General features: G+C 46.5%; 1 protein-coding gene across 1 annotated transcript in view; it reads right to left on the bottom strand.

The window, feature by feature from the left end:
- wdpcp (WD repeat containing planar cell polarity effector) overlaps positions 1-18295 on the bottom strand; it is a 70746-nt gene that overhangs the window by 32909 nt on the left and 19542 nt on the right. The window contains exons 2-6 of the mRNA XM_076285957.1: positions 10745-10829; positions 7774-7818; positions 4118-4168; positions 2188-2258; positions 1139-1198 (exon numbers count right to left, since the gene is read on the bottom strand). Of these exons, the coding sequence (XP_076142072.1) occupies positions 1139-1198; positions 2188-2258; positions 4118-4168; positions 7774-7818; positions 10745-10805 (288 nt within the window). The 5' untranslated portion in view covers positions 10806-10829. The remainder of the gene's footprint in view (positions 1-1138; positions 1199-2187; positions 2259-4117; positions 4169-7773; positions 7819-10744; positions 10830-18295) is intronic.

Here is an 18295-nt window from a genome sequence, read left to right on the forward strand (position 1 = left end):
AGTAGAATAAACAGGTATGGCCATCGCTGACATAATTCTGAGTTCAGTTACCATTTTGACCTAGGAGGGTGGGGTGGCATCAAGCCCAGCTAACTGCAGGTCACCGACTTCACTCTGATACAGCAGTGGAGCGCTCACTCCCATCCGTCCAAACAACCTCACAAGCACTGAAGTCTGTTGGGCTGAGTCAGCTCTTCACCTCTCTCTCTCTCTCTCTCTCCCTCTATCTTTCTTCTCTCCATCCCACTCCATCTTTTTCTCTCTCTCTCACTCATCCTCCCTCCCTTATTTCTTCCACACACCCCTTTCTCCCCACCTCTCTCCCCATCCCTTTCTCTTTCTCTCTCTCTCTCTCTCTCTCTCTGAACGGTTGGGGTGTAACACCTGGCCTTTGGTCTCGGGAGGTGTGGTAGTGGAGGTAAGTGGTGGGAGTGGAGCACCCCCCCTGCAGTGACGGGGCTCTGCGGGAGACGGCCGCTCCCTCCTCAGACCCTCTATCTTGCCACCGCGTGAGGGCAAATAATAATGGCCCGTGAAAGGCACTCTCCACCCCCCTCGCCCAATTACGATAACACAATTAATCAACCTCATTAAAAAAAAAGAGGGTGTTACACCTGTAGCTCCGCTGACTAGAGCGCCGCGCTGACCAGCCGAGGGAAGTCATTGATGTCAGTGTGTGCAGTCACCATGCTGAAGGTTGTCTGGATACCGCTAATTGCTAAATATGCTAATCAGCTGAGTGTAAATATGCCGTTTGACATGTACAAATTTACACTAATGAATGTAAACTAGTGGTATGACTTGATCTTCATTAAATCATAATGGCAGGTCTCTTCCCACAACACATCAGCTTGTATGGTCTCTGGCTTTATTTGCAATAGCTGTGACTCATCACCCAAACAGAAGGTGTTTGTCTATGATGATAATTGATAAAGACGACCATCATAGATAGATAGATAAATAGATAGATACTTTATTGATCCCCAAGGGGGAAATTCAAGATGGATCTCTCTTAGATCTGTGGCTCCATATCAATAACAAGAAAGCCAAAAGCGGAGTAATCGCGCAGAACCAGGACGTGGGCCCTCAGGTGAGCCCCAGTAGAACGAGTGGCCGCAGTGGCCGCCGGAGAGCTTACCTGGCAGCACTGCTTGGTCCTCCATCTGGAGCAGACACAGGGCGCGGCCTGCAGCAGGTCCTGCAGCGGAGACAACAACACACGAGGTGAACGAGAGCAGACGAGCAGACGAGAAGGTGGGTGGCAGCAATCTCTTAAGGAGCACCACCACCACCACCACCACCACCACCACCACTAAGCAAGACGGGTCGTCAGCAGGTGCTTAAGCATATTTTTAGGATTTAGGAGCTGCGGCAGTGGGGGTGAAGTGGTGGCTTCAACCAGAGAGCTGGAGGGGGGGCGGTTAAGTAGTAAAGACCAGGGCTTAGATGTAGAATCGGATGCGGGATGCAAACATGTGGTTAAAGTGGTCTCCGGCCTGAAGTGGTCAAGGCATGCGGGCCTCATGCTGGACTGTGTGAGCTCAGGTTTTGGTTTGGTTTGTGCGAAGGGGGTGCTGCTGGCTGTTTTATGCTTCAGGGCTGAGTGTGGGGGGGATAGACTGCTGGGGATTAACTTGAGGTGGTTGAGAGAGAGAGAAAGAGAGAGAGAGAGAGAGGGAGAGAGAGAAACAGAGAGAGGGGAGACAGAAGAGCTGGTATGGGACTGGGACTGGGGGTGAAAGTGAGAGGGGTTGGGAGGTTAAGACCGGGGCGGGTGAGTAGGGTCGGTAAGGCGAGTAAGGAGCGCGGGCCGCCCGGGCCCGGGCTGAGGATGTGTCCAGTTTCAGGCTGAGCGGGTTTTGAGACGGGGGCTGCGGCCTCGTCAAACAAAGCCCAGTCTGTGCAGCCGGGGCCTGGAGAGGAGGCCAGCCTGCAGCCCCCCAAGCACTGATCCCCCGCAAATATTGAGGCTGTTGACAGAGAGGAACCGAAAGAGAGGTGCTGAGAGAGAGAAGGAGAAGGGTGGAAAAGGAGGGTATTTTTTATCCCCCCCCTGTCTCTCTCTCTCCTTCCTCCTGGAAGAGAAAAGAGAATGCTCGCATTTGTTGTCAAACTGTTTTTTTCTTTTCTGTTTTTTTCCCTTTGTTTTAAGAAAGGGATTTTTTTTGTCAGGGGTAAAGAGGATACCTCGAGCTCCTTGAGGGAGTCACGGAGCCTCTCCGGACGTCGGTTCTTCAGGGCCCATGGGTAACCTCGACCTGCATGGGTGGGGGGGACAAAGTTCAAAGGTTGTGTAACCCGACAATCTCTCACAGAATGTGCAAAGTCATGCGCACAGTCATTCACAAGGAAACATAGAAAAGGAGAAATGGTGTTTTTGTTTTCCAAGGAAACGCAGGTCTTGACCCTTTCGTGTACCCTTACTGAGGTCAAGGTAGAAATGAAATCAGACTGACAGGTAAATATTAAAACACGTTTTTGACAAACAAGGATTGTGCTTCCAACAAAAGGAACATAGTAGGCTGACACATTAAATGTGCATGGTATTTAAAATACTTTAGTTTAGTGGTAGTAACATTCTATAATAAGCACATAATGTTTATAGTAACATTCTATGATATGCACTTACAATGTTTAGTGATAGTAACATTCTATGATATGCACTTACATGACAAGTGTACAGTATCTCTTACTACTTGCATAAGTACAATGTGACAAGGACAAACTATAAAGTGGGCACAATAATTTAATGTGCATTTTCTCCAATTAGGTTACTGGATTTGCCCATGGAAAATAAGTTTTATTCAAGAAGCCCTCAAAAAGTCCTTGTAGTGGCTTACCGGAAGGGGAGAAACTCAAAAACGCTACCATAACATATTTAATACTCCACTTGAAGACAACTCGTTCCACACACAAACCTCTGTAATTTCCCATAAGGTCCCTAGTTCCCTCTCTCCCTCCAGTGCAAACGGTTTTAAAAAAAGTTAATTGAATTCTCGGTTGAGTTCTGGCTGTGCATATACATTAGCATTAATATAGCAGAGGTGTGTGTGTGTGTGTGTGTGTGTGTGTGTGTGTGTGTGTGTGTGTGTGTGTGTGTGTGTGTGTGTGAGGAGTGAGGGGAGAAGGAGGAGGAGGCCTGTTTTTTAAAGATGGCGTAATCAAATCCAATCTGTTTTTTAAACCATTAAGAAACACCCCCTCCCTCCCCTACTCACTCACTCTCTCTCTCTACTTCTTTCTTTTCGAGCGGGAAAGCGAGTAAATAAATGCATGTAAATGAGGGACTGTGGGAGAAGGGGTGGTGGTGGTGGTGGTGTGTGTGTGTGTGTGTGTGTGTGTGTGTGGTGGGGGTATGTGAGAGAGTGGGGAGATGCAGAGTTGGGGGGGCCGTGTGTTTGTCTCCTGATAAGGGTGTTTGCATTCTCCTCCTGGGCGACTGGGGCCACTCCAGACCAGGTTGAGTGACTGGGAGTTATTCCTGGAAGATGGCCATACTTGTATTAGAGCCCTAATGGAGCTGCAAGGTGTATAGTCTAGTTTTCTGACTGACTCAGGCCTCCTGAAAGGGGAAGAGGAGGATGAGAGAGAAAGAAAGAGAGACAGAGAGAGAGAGAGAGAGAGAGAGAGAGAAGAGAGAAACAGACAGACAGAGAGAGAGAAAAAAAAATGAGTGACGCTAACGGGCTCGGAACAGTTGTGGTGAGCCGCAGTGGAACAGGGCCGGCGTGGCCTTCTCAGAGGCAGGCTGCTGCGGCTGCAGGAGGGAGAAAGGTAGAGCTGGAGTTGCGCTAATTACTCCCCCAGACTGCTCTCTTGCCACTCCACAGCTGAAGGGAGCAGACATAACAAACGGGCGACTGAACACGGCGTAACGAGCCCAGCCAATTGTCATCTGCTAATTTTTTTTAATTATTTTTTTAAAAAAAAAGCCCTCGTCGGGGGGAGCCTACGCTGTGGGTTTCGCCAGGCAGGTCTTACATGATGTGTGTGTGTGTGTTTTTAATTCTTTTCCTTTTTCTTTTTCTTTGACTCATTACGGTGATGTCAATTGAGTTGCCTTTTGAACTGGCAGCCAGCTGATGAATAAGATTAAGCCGTGTGACATCTTACTCACTCTCCAAAAACTGCTGCTTCTCGCTGAAGTAATGGTGAGCCGGCAGGGCAGCTGTGAGGAGCGAGAGAGAGAGAGAGAGAGAGAGAGAGAGAGAGAGAGAGAGAGAGAGAGAGAGAGAGAGAGAGAGAGAGAGAGAGAGAGGAGACGTTAGATAAAAAAGAATAAAGAAATGAATGAAATTACACACTGAGAATAACACGATGATGAGGGAGAGATTGTTGCTAGCTTATTCGCCTATGGTTGTGAATACTATCGAATGGCATTCCACTGTGTGTGTTTGTGTGAGTGTGTGTATTCCATCTGTGTTTGCACATTCAGTTCCACGGGCAACTCTGAGGGTTCTCTCAGCATATGGACTCGAAGCATGTCACTCTTTGAATCCATGAATCTGGCAATGTAATAGGCTAGCCAATGTGAGAGGAGAAGTGCTAGCCCAAACTGTCAGTGCAAGCGTGTGTGTGCGTGTGTGTGTGTGTGTGTTTGCTGGCCCATTTGTGAGAGTGTGGGCAAGTCAACATGAGTGTGTGTTAGCCTGAGTGGTTATGCAAACCCATGTGTGAGTGTGTGTGTGTATCTGTGTGCTTCTGTGTGTGTGTGTGTGTGTATCTGTGTGCTTGTGTGTGTGTGTGTGCTAGCGTAAGTGTCAGTGTGTATGCTAGCCCATATACGTAAGTGTATAGTGTCTTAGCCTACAGTATGAGTGTGATTCAGAAGAGCCGTGAAACAGTGAGGGGTGACTTGGCTAAAGCCTGGCCCTGGAGCTCCGTCAGCGCCTCCACCTCCTCCTCCAGCACGAGAGCCACGCCCTGCCCCGGAGGTGCCCAGCCAAGAGTCCTCCTCAGCCGGCCTCACCGCACAGGAAGCCCTGCCTGGCTGCTGGGACCTCTGGCTGCTCGGGACACTTCCAGGATTACTGGCATTAATCAGATAGAGGGGACATTATGATACAGCACCGGCCCAGGCTGCTTCAGTGACAGGGGGCCAGGGGCTGGCCGGAGGGGGTGGAGGGGACAGCAAGAGGGAGGCTCGGCTCTTTCTGCTCAACACCATGAGGTTGGGTCGCCCTCTGGTGGTAGCTGGGGGAAGTGGCCAGACATAACATAGCCAACTCCGGTTACAGCAAGCACATAGATGTTCAGTATTTTTGTGCAATGGGTACATTTACAAACATTACCTAAAAAGACAGGACCTTGAAAAGACAATACTACAAGAACATAGAAGAGAACTACCAAATGTCAAAATCAGATGCAGTTGACAAAACAATGCATAAACCATGACTTGCAGCAATGACTAAGCTGACAAAAATAATATGCATTCACTAATACATAAACATTACCACCAGCCTTCTCTTATAAACTAATCAAGAGTCTACATTATCGTAATTATACGATATTTACATAAATCACAATGAGTCAGCTCATTTCCATCCATCCAAAGTCATATTTTCATCTCCTCCTCCTCCGGGTTCTTCTCTCTCTCTCTCTCTCTCTCTCTCTCTCTCTCTCTCTTCCTGCAACCCCCTCTTCCTATCCTCTGCTCTCCTCTCCTCCCTCTTTCACTCCTTTATCGTGGCACGCTTTTGTAATCCATCGAATTAAAACGGATTTTTGGAGAACGAGACCGTCCTCGCGCCACAGAGGACTGGCGTGCTAGAAAAGAGCACTAGACTGATGGAGGAGCCATTGATGAGTGAAGAAGGGCGGGGGGGGGGGGGGCAGGGGGGTAGAGAAGGAAGACACATATACAGAATACACACAAAGATACATACACACATACAGAACACACTGATGAGTGGAGCTTGACACTGCCTTAATAGAGGGAGGCCTTTTCTAGTCACTGACAGTTATCAGATGGAGATATTTATCAAGTAAAATGCTGAATTATAATGAGAGGGGACATACATTTTGTTCAATGAAACAAGTTATTCCTATTTTGTCACATCAAGTCAGAAATGACCTAAGATTGCTGCATTTTGTCTCAAAATGACTACATTAAGCTACAGAAAACCAATCCAGATGAATGTTAGCAAACATTGGGCCCATCATGTCATTGCAGAATACCATGGTTTGTTGCAAATATAACTGTTTGGCGGGCACAGACATCCAGACATCGCACAGCCCCCACAGTCTGCACTGCTGACGGCCACACACACAAAAAAGAAATCAAATCGGCGAGGCTGTTTTTCTCCAGCAGGTTAATCCTTTCATTAATATTTCAGAACATACACCATAGGAGTACTATAAACAGCATTCTTTTTTATAGTTTTTTTCATGGATCTAATAAAGTTTTTTTTATAAGACACAGAAGTTTTACGAAGGCTAGATTCTAAAACCCAACAACGTAGGACCTTGTTTGCCAGTCATATAATATACAATACAATTCTAAAATATGATATGGGCCACAAAGCTCCAGACAGACAAGGCTTCAGTTAACTGTGCAGTATGACACAGTCTTACACCAATAGTAAAACATCTCAAAGGTTACTACCACAGACATATCTCAAATGATGATACTTTCTAGTGATAACGAAAATTCCACCCCAAAAACAAGCATATTTTGGTTTGGTTTGTGCATCACTACACAATAAATACCGAACAAACACAGACTAAAGAGTAAACAGAGTAAAAATCGATCAGTTCTGGATGCTTGAGAACTCCCTTTTTGTAACTGGGTTTGCTCAAGCAAACAAAGGTATAAATCCTGGTTCTAATCATCTCTCATTAGCTTCCATCTCGCTGGCACGCTAAGCTGTTTGAACCGTTTCTCCCAGAGGCCGGCGCGGCTGAGGAGAGGAGGTCTCTGGAGGAAGGACCCCGCGAGCACCGAGCGGCGGCCTGTGAGGTCACTGTCTAAAGCAGATTACACCGCAGCAGAGGGCATTGTGCTGAGAATCAATTAAAGCCTTGCGTTAGAAAGATACTAGTGAGAGAGAGAGAAAGAGAATGGGGGGAAAATAATATCACAAGCAAATTAGCCACTTTTGGCCACCATTGTGTTCTGGTCAAAATGAAAGAGATCGAGCTGCGTCGAGCAGCCCCATCTTACAGAGGGTCCGTTTTGTGCAGTTGGAACTTTCACAGATGTCTCTCTCTCTCTCTCTCTCTCTCTCTCTCTCTCTCTCTCTCTCTTTTCTTTCCTGGCTGGGTTTAGTGATGATGAGCTGATCACAGAGATGCTAATAGGGAAGGAGGTTTCGCTTCTGCTTGACACGGAGGGCTATGGCCCTCGGATACAAGAGCCCCCAGGGGTTCTTAAGAGGCTACAGACCCTGGCAGGGTGTCAGCACAAACACACAGAGGAGAGATGGAGAAAGAGAGAGAGAAAGAGAGAAAGAGAGAGAGGGACGAGGGGAGAGAGAGGGAGGGAGAAAGAGAAAGAGGAGGGAGAGAGAGGGAGAGAGGGAAGGGGGAAAGGGAGGGGGATGAGAGAGAGAGGGTGGGTGGGGGGAGAGAAAGACATACAGAGAGGAAGAGAGTGATGAGGAGGGACAATCTCACAGCAGAGGAGAGGATTGTGCTGTGTGTGCATATGACACAGTGAGCGGGAGATTGACAAGGGAGGGAGAGCAAATGAAAGGAGGAAGTGTGTACTGTGCTAAGGTAATTAACACTTAAGGAGGCGCTGTATTAGTCCAACCAGAAAACACACACACTCACCTGGCTCGCCTTTGTCATAAAACTGGTACGTGCCAATATCCGTGTCTGTGGAGGTAAAGAAGAGCGTGCAATATTAAAGAACAAATATGCAAGCAAGAGAGACAGCAGGAGAGAGAGAGAGAGAAAGAGAGAGAGAGATGGAGAGAGGGGGATAGAGAGATAGAGAGACAGGTAGAGAGCGAGAATTCAGAGAGTCAGAGAGGGGATGGGGAATGAAAAAAAGAGAAAGGAGGCAAGAGAGAAATGAACAGTGTGCTGTCAGAAGTGGACAGATCAGCAATTTCGCACCGCAGGATAAACAATCATTATCTGCCTGTGTCCAGTGCCATCTGCCGGCTCTCAGACAGAGATAAGAACAGAGGGAGGAGAATGGGCTGGTGTGTGTGTGTATGGAATGTGTGTGTGTGTGTGTGTGTGGGGGGGGGGGGGGGTCTGGTTGTTGGGAAGGATAGGGTGGGCAGAGAGAGTGGTATTAATAAAGACAGGCACATATGACTACACCCCCTCCCCCCTCTTCAGTACACAGACACAGAGAGTTGGCTTCTCCTGAACAGGCCTCCATGGGTAGAGACACCCAGGTGAGGGTGCCTACCCCCTGCTTCCTGCTACCAAACTACGGAGATTAGCCCTTTCACTGGAGTCATCACTGGAGGGTTGGTACAGGGGGAGGTTTTCATAGTGAATCTGTCCTCCAAATACCCCCCAATCATCCCCATGTCTCTCACTGCTTAACTGATCATCTCTGTCTAGAAGTGCAAACATCTGCTCTGGAGAACCTCTGGTAGGGTATGGTCAATTCAATGTGACCTATATAATACGCTCTGCGTGCTTTATGTGTATGTGCACTCAGTTTCCAAACACAGCCATTTAGTCCTCAGGACTTCTGCAAAGGCAAAAAATTTAAAAAATATTACTATCACAAGGCAAGTCAACAACAAAATAATTGAAATTCCTCAGATAGAAAATGTAAACAGTTGCTATTACATTTGCTTTACATTGGTCTGCTCCATCTGAATGTAGGCATGTGTTTGTGTGTGTGTGTGTGTGTGTGTGTGTGTGTGTGTGTGTGTGTGTGTGTGTGTGTGTGTGTGTGTGTGTGTGTGTGTGTGTGTGTGTGTGTGTGGATGTGTGTGTGTGTGGATGAAAACACTGCTATTGTGATATAGGTGCTGCTATCTGTCTGCACAACACTTCACGCTCTGAAGGCCCCTTCCTGATTTTCTTTTTTTTCCTAGGACATATTGACCTCCTCCATCCAAGATAACAAATATAGAAGGTGTAGAAAACCAAACAAACAAACACACACACAAACACACACACACACAAACACACACACACACACACACACACACACACACACACACACACACACACACACAAATATACAATTGCTCAGCGTTCCAGCATCAACCACTCTGTGGGGAGATTCGGCGGGCCCTGGACACTATCAGCTCTGGAGCAAAAACGCCCAGCAGACTGTGAAAGGGCAGCCGCGCGAGGGGAGGGGAGGAGAGGAGGGGAGGAGGGAGGAGAGATGGAGACGACGAGGGGGTAAAGTCATACAAAAAGAAGTGAGTGTTGCACAAAGATGGATAGATAGTGACACAAACAAAATGTGTGTGTGTGTGTGTGTGTGTGTGTGTGTGTGTGTGTGTGTGTGTGTGTGTGGTGGGGTTTGGTTGAGGATGTGTTGGTTGGCAGCAGAAACACCTATCAGCAGCTGCTCTTGCCCTCTGAGGTAAAGCCGGAGGGGATTGTGGGTATTCAGCGTTGTGTTGAGAGAGATGGACGTGTGGGACCGTCACACTTGCGTCACCTCATAGTGGGCTGGTCTGCTCTTTTGTACGTTGTACTTTGTACGTTGTACTTTGTGTGTGTATGTGTGTGTGTGTGTGTGTGTGTGTGTGTCTGTGTGTGTGTGTGTATGTGAGATGGAAAGCACCCCTCCGACAATCGGCAAGGCGTAAAGAAAAACATGGGGGCTCCCTCGGCCTGTCTCCTGACAGCATGCTGAAAGAGGAGGCCACTAACAGGAGAGGAGAGTGCTGATGGCTGAGAAGCTGCTGCGCTCCTCCAGCCTTTTAACACAATAGGGGGGATTTGTTTTCCTTTCTGAAGGTGTCAAACGCCTACAATGAGACAGTGTGCACACCTGACACATCTCTGCTGCAGCAAGGAAAGCAAAGACATCTCAACATCTCTGCTGCAGCAAGAAAATGGAGATCTCAACATCTCTGCTGCAGCAAGGAAAGCAAAGACATCTCAACATCTCTGCTGCAGCAAGAAAATGGAGATCTCAACATCTCTGCTGCAGCAAGGAAAGCAAAGACATCTCAACATCTCTGCTGCAGCAAGGAAAGCAAAGACATCTCAACATCTCTGCTGCAGCAAGAAAAGCAAAGACATCTCAACATCTCTGCTGCAGCAAGAAAAGCAAAGACATCTCAACATCTCTGCCTCTGCTTCTTCATGTAGCAGTTGTCAGGTTGACTAGAACTAGGTTGTTGATGCTTGATTTCATCTCACCCTGACTTACTCTAGTTTATTATTAATAATAATAATAATAATAATAATAATAATAATAATAATAATAATAATAATAATAATACAATGATTATTATTATTGTTGTTGTTATCATTATTACCATTATTATACATTTATTACTGCGCACATTCTGCAATGATGTCAGAGATGATGAATGATGAACTACCTGCAGGACTGGTCATGACAAACAAGCTGCAATTAGGTTTGCTGAACTGCTTTGGCTCTGATTTAATTCCAGAAAAATGCTTAGTTATTGTTCAACTATGTAGTTGAGTAGCTAGAAGTAGCCCCAGAGAAGGTATGAAGGAATTCAATAACAGAGAGAGAGAGAGAGTAAGAGAGAGAGAGAGAAAGAACAAAAGAAAGGAAAAGAAAGAAAGAAAGAAAGAAAGAAAGAAAGACAGAGTGGATGGGTTCATTAATTACCTTTGACATGCAAGGTGCTCCTGGAGGACCACAAGTGCAGCTCAGCCAAGCAGAACGACATCTGATTGAGGGGAGAAACCCGAGTCTGCAGAAACAAGAGGGCAAGAACCAGTGAATGAGTGGCTAGGGGAAAGGGCAGACATAACAACATGAGAGATATCAATCAGAGGACTGCCATGCCCTCACCGCTCAACAGCCAGAGAAACAGACCGAGGGCGAGAGAGGGAGACAAAGAGAGAAAGAGAGAGAGAGAGAGAGAGAGAGAGAGAGAGAGAGAGAGAGAGAGAGAGAGAGAGATGCAGGCCTTTTAGCCAGGTCTAGCATTTAGGTCTCATGCTTCCAAAAATGCTTTTTCAGAAGACTGATGTCTGCAGTTCCTCCAGCCCCACGCCTGCAAAAACAAGACTCAAGATGTTTCTACCATCATGGCGCTAGCAAAGAGTGTCTACAACTTGCTCTTCAGGAGGACGCTAACCTTTGCCGTAACCATTATGGTTGGAGCTGTCATCTTTGAGCAAATGTTTGACCTAGGTGAAGGTGTGATGTTCTAGCAGTAAAATTGCAGGAAAGGCAACACATCAAACAAAACTTCAAGGAGAAAGGTGAAGGAATAACTCCTTTAAACATCATTGTCATCGAGTAGAGGTCGTCTGCGTTTCCATTTGTGAGGAAATGCTCATTATGCTATGCTATGGTTAAACCTTCACACAGTTCACACACACACACACACACACACACACACACACACCAGGGCTCCAGACTAACTTTTTGCACTGGTTGCACTGGTGCGCCTAACTTTTTTTCTTAGGTGCACCAGCACAAAAGTTAGGTGCACCCAAATTTTCAACCACATCGCATTTAACACCGCAGCAGGTTCACTTTTTTTCCTTAATTACTGTCCTATATAGGTTGTCCTATGACTTATGATTTACAATTCTACAAGAAAAGTAACTTAATGAAGTGTTGGCGGTGCTTTAAGTGCTTCAATGAGCTGAAATTTAAACTTAAAACATCTCAAGATGAATTAAATAAAAATAACAGTGAGTAAATTAACAGTGCACGTCTTTTAAGGGCTTCAAACTGCACATCTCATGGCTCAATGTCTTACATACTATCCTTCATGATCTTTAGGCCTTGGCTAAACCAGCTCGCCATAGCATCTTCCATAGAAATGTATATGAGCACAATTTAAAGAGGGATTTTTATGTGATTTTGCAATGATGATTGCAATAATCATTTGACAGCCCCACAATGCAATTTACTCTTTAATTTTAGTATTTTTAAATTTTCAATAAGAACATCACTATGGTTAATGCAGTAACGAAATGGTAGGCCTATTATTATAGGCTATTGCAATGACTTGCCATGCTCGATCTAAATGTGTCCATTCAATTCACCGTACACAATGACCATAGTTATACATGCAGGGAATATTCGGGCTTTAAATGTAGCAGCGATATTCGGTTTGCGCCAAATACCGGATTAAATTGACTGATGCCATCAGAATGAGTTTACACAACTCGCGCGCAAAACAAAAATTGCTGTTGAAAACCGGGTTACTCCCTGCATGTAACTGCGGTCAATGACGCACTCCTTTTCGGCGATATCTGTATCTGTCGTTCGGGAAGGCCTTGTATGCATTGTTCACAATTTTAAGACGTCTTTTCATCTGCAATGACTCCTAGATTTGGCGCAAGTGGCATTCCTGTACATCGGGTTTACGTTCAAACTATTTTTCTGGTGAATAATTATTTCGGACTGAACTTGGTGAAGGGAAGTTTTACTAGGCCTATCGTAGGCAACGATAAACTTGATCATCATCTCGGGCTCGTCTGATCGGTTTGCTGCTGCCAGCCGCCGAAAGGCAGTGGGGAGAGGGGACATTTATCTCGACCTATGTGACCACACTGTAATGCAACTACATCCACTCTGTTTATCTGACAGGTCTCTGACCTCTCTGTCTCTATCTGCAGCACACGCATTTTCAAATTTACACACAGACACTGGGCCACAGCCAATCAGAGGGGAGGTCCCGCCCTTCACTATCTGTGATTTGTTTAAACCACGAAATTGGCCAAATATGTGTCTGTTATTGAACCAAAGGTAGAGTTTCAATGCGGACACTTTTTCCTCTCTCGAATAGCTGGTTGCACAGGTGCGACCTCCGATTTATTTTAGTCGCACTTTTGAAAAATTAGGTCGCATATGCGACCAAATTGGTCGCACTCTGGAGCCCTGCACACACACACACACACACACACACACACACACGATCCCCTATACATACACAAAATTCTTTTCAAAGTACCGCAAGCTATTACATCTCCCGTCAAGATGCTTTCAGCTTGCACTCAGTCAGTCCTGTCCAATAGAGCGGCCCCTGTCTCTGCCTCACCCTCCCTCCCTCCTAGCCCTGCTGCTGCTGCTGCTGCTGCTCTCATCCTGGGCCGAGGCCAGGGGCGGGTGCCAAGCGGCGCTGGGCTGTGAAGGCACCTCCACACATCGGAACAAGGTGAACGCGCCTCTATCTGCACTCCGCACAGGAGTCAGGACAAGGGCCCGGCCCACTGAGCCACGGCCCACCGTCTCGCTCAATCACGCACACACACATTCACACACACACACACACACACACACACACACACACACACACATTCACACACACACACACACACACACACACACACATTCACACACACACACACACACACACACACACACACACACACATCTAGGAATCCATATTACACACATGCGCACACATACACGCACATACCTAGAAATACACATTACACACAGACACACACACAGATTTACACAAACACACTCCTAGGAAAAATCAAACACACACACACAAGCACACATAGATGAATACACACACACACACACAGACACACAAATGCTCAAACAAAGAAAACAACACACACACACTCTCTCACAAACTAAAAACAACATGCAAAACAACTGCAAGGCTCAGTTGACAAGCTGTAACCCATCACTCTTGCACAAATGTTTATCAAAAGACTCCCTCTCCCTCAACGCATGCCATACACACATGCCCATTCAAGGCTCCGCGCCACTCGGTGGTAAAAAAATGGATCCTGCCTGGGAGGAAGAGAGAGACTTGTGCTCCTTTCTTGACACAATCTTGGCAGAGCCTCCGATCCAAATGAGAGCCCATTTATCGGAAGGAGAAGAGTCCTCCTTCTCACACAGCAAGTTAGAGTAGCGAGTTCCGCGTGTACGCTGCCGTTGGGAGCCAGATTAGATTAGATTAGATCAGATTAGACCGAGGGAGAATTCAACGACTACCGCATCGCTCTCTGACGTCCACAGAGTATGAAGAGGACACAGGGCGTGAGACAGTGAGTGACATGTACGAGTAGAAATACATGCCATGTATGTGACAACCACACAAAGTATAGAGCAAAGCACTCTAGGACAACCACAGAGTATAGAGCAAAGCACTGTAGCACAACACAATGCTGAAACCACAGAGTATATAGCAAAGCACTCTAGGACAACCACAGAGTATAGAGCAAAGCACTCTAGGACAACCACAGAGTATATAGCAAAGCACTATAGGACAACACAATGCTGAAACCACAGAGTATAGAGCAAAGCACTCTAGGACAACACATGCATGCCACTCACATCATACAGTATATACATACATACAAACACACACCAAGCAAACACACACACCCACACATGCACATACACACACACAAACACACACACACACACACACACACTTTTCAGTGGAAACAGCCGAGACAAAACTTCCCAGCTTTCCCCGACCAATCCTCAGTCCAGAATGCTGACAGTGGCAGAATTACGGGCAACAAACCGGGGCTAAATTGAAGGGGAGGCATCACTGTTTTCCTGTGGCCATGTCAGAGGGTTAGCTGTTAGCGCTGAGAGTGCCATCTCTTATCTCCGGCCCTGAGACTTGCTTGAGAGAGGGAAAAATTTCTGCCTGTCACCCCCCATCCCCGAAAAAAACCTCCCTGACAAAATGAAAAAAAAAGTATATATATAAAATAAAACCAGATAAACCGAACAGCAGAGAAACGCTGGCCCCAGCACTGGTGCTTAACAAGTTTACTGACATAAGAGGATTCTTTCATCGACTAACCAGCTTTCACAGAAAGTCAGCTTTTTTTTTTTACCCCCATCCGCACTTTGAAGGCAACCCAATTTTGTCCCCCCACAACAGTATAAGGATATTTAATTTAGGGTTTGGTGGGCCAGATCACAGGTAGATTTTGATGAGCGCCAATTTCAAAGCAAACCCATGAAGATTTGGAAAATAAGCCTGGCGCAGGATGACACCACCCTGCATCAAATTAAAAGCGCAAAATATATTTAGGTAGGCACCTCCCGGAAATAGCTGTATAGTGTCTTTTTCATATGCATTAAAGCTACACCTTTTCAGTATTCTTTTACTTTGTCTAAATTATTCTGAGTTTGAATCAGTTGATCAGAATTTGACACGACATAGCTTGCAATAGTCGGTTTCTATTGTTTATATGAGAATTTCATATGAGAAGTGAGATGGATGAGCAGCGCTGAGAAGCAAAAACAGGGACATTAGCACATGGGCTAATTAATACATTCCATTCCATCACCCACCAGCCAAAGTGATTCTTTGTGTCTTCAAAGAGCCCTGTGCTCATTCAATCCCCAAACTTTCTCTCAAAGTCACCCTGCAAATCACAAGACCCCTTACACACACACACACACACACGCACGCACGCACACAGGCACACACACACACACACACAGTGTGGAGAGACAGCTGATGCAGCTGTATTGCTCCCACAGTGATAGGCCCCTGCCCCCCTTCCCTGTGCTGAAGTAGCCGTACATTAGCATGCTCAAATAGGCTTTTTTTCTTTGTCGCACGTTTGTCTCCGTGTCTGCAGACTCCCAGGGAGAGAGACCGAGAGACACACAGAGCTGAGAGAAACTACGAGGGTCACACCGTGAAACAAATGGAACTCATTCGACATAAGCGGAAGACATCAGGGTTCATCTGACATAAACTGGCCATGACTGTAAAGAATGATATAAGTGTGTTTGTGACTGTTGTTGACTGTGTTTGTTGTCTGTGTTCTCAAATTCAGTATATATAGTTGATACATCAACAGAACAAGAATGAGTCATGAAGCTGTTTCTTTGTGTGTATGTCAGCATAAGTGTGTATTAGGGAGCACAAACATGAATGTGTGTGTGTGTGTCTATGTGATTACTTTGCCCAGGTCTCTGTTCCGGTGCCAAGGGCATCTCGTTGAGACAGCCCGTCCTTGTGAAGAGCAGGCCGAGAGGAGGGGTGGAGTAGGGAGAGTCTAATTACTTTTTTTGTTACTGCCCGAATGGGGGGAAAAAAACAAACTATAGTTTTTTTCCCTTACTTTGGTGCAAAGCAACACGTGATCCTTTGAACATCCTGTCAAGATTGTCATCTGCATCTGACAGGCCCGATTGAGGCTCTCTTGCTTAGGGTGTGAGACTGACTTCAAATTACACACTCTCAGTGGAGATGGATAGGAAAGAGTGTGTGAGAGACAGAAAGAGAACAGCAAGGAAAAAAGAAAAAGAGGAGAGTATAAAAGAGAGAAAGAGACAGAGAGAGAGAGAGACAGAGAGGGGATAGAGAGAGACCTCCACAAAGACCAACGAGAGGGTTTGAGACTGCATTACCACCCTGCCTGGATTGCTTTTGTTCAGTTGTATGTATTTTTTGAAAAATCAATGCACTCAGCGTTGTTCACGCGGGCAGTGCGAGAGGGTCTCTTTGATAGCGCACCGCGAGAGATCTCCCGACTCATCGCACAGAGCCGCGCGCAGATGATGAGTCCATTTCCTCCTGGCCTGCAGCCTCAATAGAGACCTCTCTCAGGAAAGAAATGAGCAAGGAGGAGAGTGAGCACAAGGAGGTGGATAGAGAGAAGAGAGAGAGAGAGAAAGAGAGAGAATGAGGGAGAAAAGAGAGAGAAAGGAGAGCTACAGGGAGGCTAAACCAGTTAAGACACACAATACTGCTGGCTGGCAAACACCAAATGATGTGGCGTCAACATCAGGGAGATTGTCAGTTGGAAAAAAAAAGGACGCGCACATTTAAAACATGGAGAAAAGGATGAAAACAAACAGGGATTTGTTTTCTTTTGAAGCCCAGTGTCCTCTGCTTGGACAGACTCGTCTCACTCTGAAACCTGAGAAGGGCTCACCTAGAATAGCACACATTCTGACTTGTCACTTTTCTAAAGAACTCCTGTTTATATAGCAACTTCATACAGACTCGTCAAATGCATTTCACCACAGTGCTATCTCTCGAACACAAAAACACACTTCTCTTTGTCTCACACATGCACTAACAAGGATGTGCATCTGGGTCGACGATGTGTTCTTCTGGAGCAAATTATTTATTTCGGTTTATTGATACGGGAATCCCAGAAGTGGGTCCAGGGAAGGTCCAGAGAGTGACCCAACCAGGTCACACCGACATTTTTTTGCACTCACTAATTGGATGTGACAAAGTATGACTGATCATCTGACCAAGATGTCATAAGGAGAAGTGCAGTCTGACACATGGGTCTACACTGGCCAGACTACTGAAGGGTAAGAATACATGAGCACTTAAATGACACTACAATCCTCACTGGCATTTTCCCACCACATTTAGAGTCAACCGAAGACATCCATCTTGTTGACGGACAAAACAAGAATGGCTTAGAGCCGAAATTTTTTTTTCCAGATTTTTTTTCAAACTGTGCAATGGAATGGAATTCAACACAAATGCTATGTGCTTGACTACATCCCACAATGACTACACTACACTCAAGTGGAAGCAGCTTCTTTAAGCACAATTTAATTGAAACATCATAGTCAGGTCTAGCTTTACACATTCTCCAAAGACTTTGGCCTGACTTTGAGGCGCATGGAAGTCATGCACCGTCTGAAGCACTGACTTACACCCACATTCTATATATGACTGTGCGAGTGTGCTGAATTGTAGAGATGGTCTATCTATGGTATAGCTGGCTGCGAGCCGTGAAGATTGCGGCGGCTGCTGCCGGGTGACCCTGCGCTCCCGAGCAGCTGTCAGGCCTGAGCTAATCCCTGTCCCGGGGTGAGAGAGTCCCCTGCCTCCACCACCCTCAACCCCTCGCCGCCCCTGACCCCTTTGGGTGGGTGCTTCCATCTACCTGTCCAAACACTCTAGGCGAAGCACTGAGGTGTGTGTGTGTGTGTGTGTGTGTGTAGTGGGTGTGGAGGTGGATGGTTGTAAAGGGAATGGGTGTGGGGGCTCAGGTTTTGCGGTCCACCTCCCCTACCTCCACCTCACCCACCATCTTCATGCACAGGTAAAGAGGCTGCTTGAGCTTCAAAGGGAGAGGGAGCCTCTTTCAAGTCAGGCCAGAGGAGCTGGAGCGGACGATCTGGGCTGTCGTGTATGCTTTCAGCCCCTCTCCACCTCTCTCTCTACGTCTCTCAGGCTTGGAGAGGCGGAGAGCAGCTTGTTTTACAGGACGGCCGAGGAGCGCT

Source organism: Alosa pseudoharengus, unplaced genomic scaffold (genome assembly GCF_046254945.1).
Source record: "Alosa pseudoharengus isolate Yale_2024_CS ecotype anadromous, Long Island Sound unplaced genomic scaffold, YU_APseudo_1.1 YU_APseudo_1.1_scf_15, whole genome shotgun sequence".
NCBI lineage: Eukaryota > Metazoa > Chordata > Actinopteri > Clupeiformes > Clupeidae > Alosa > Alosa pseudoharengus.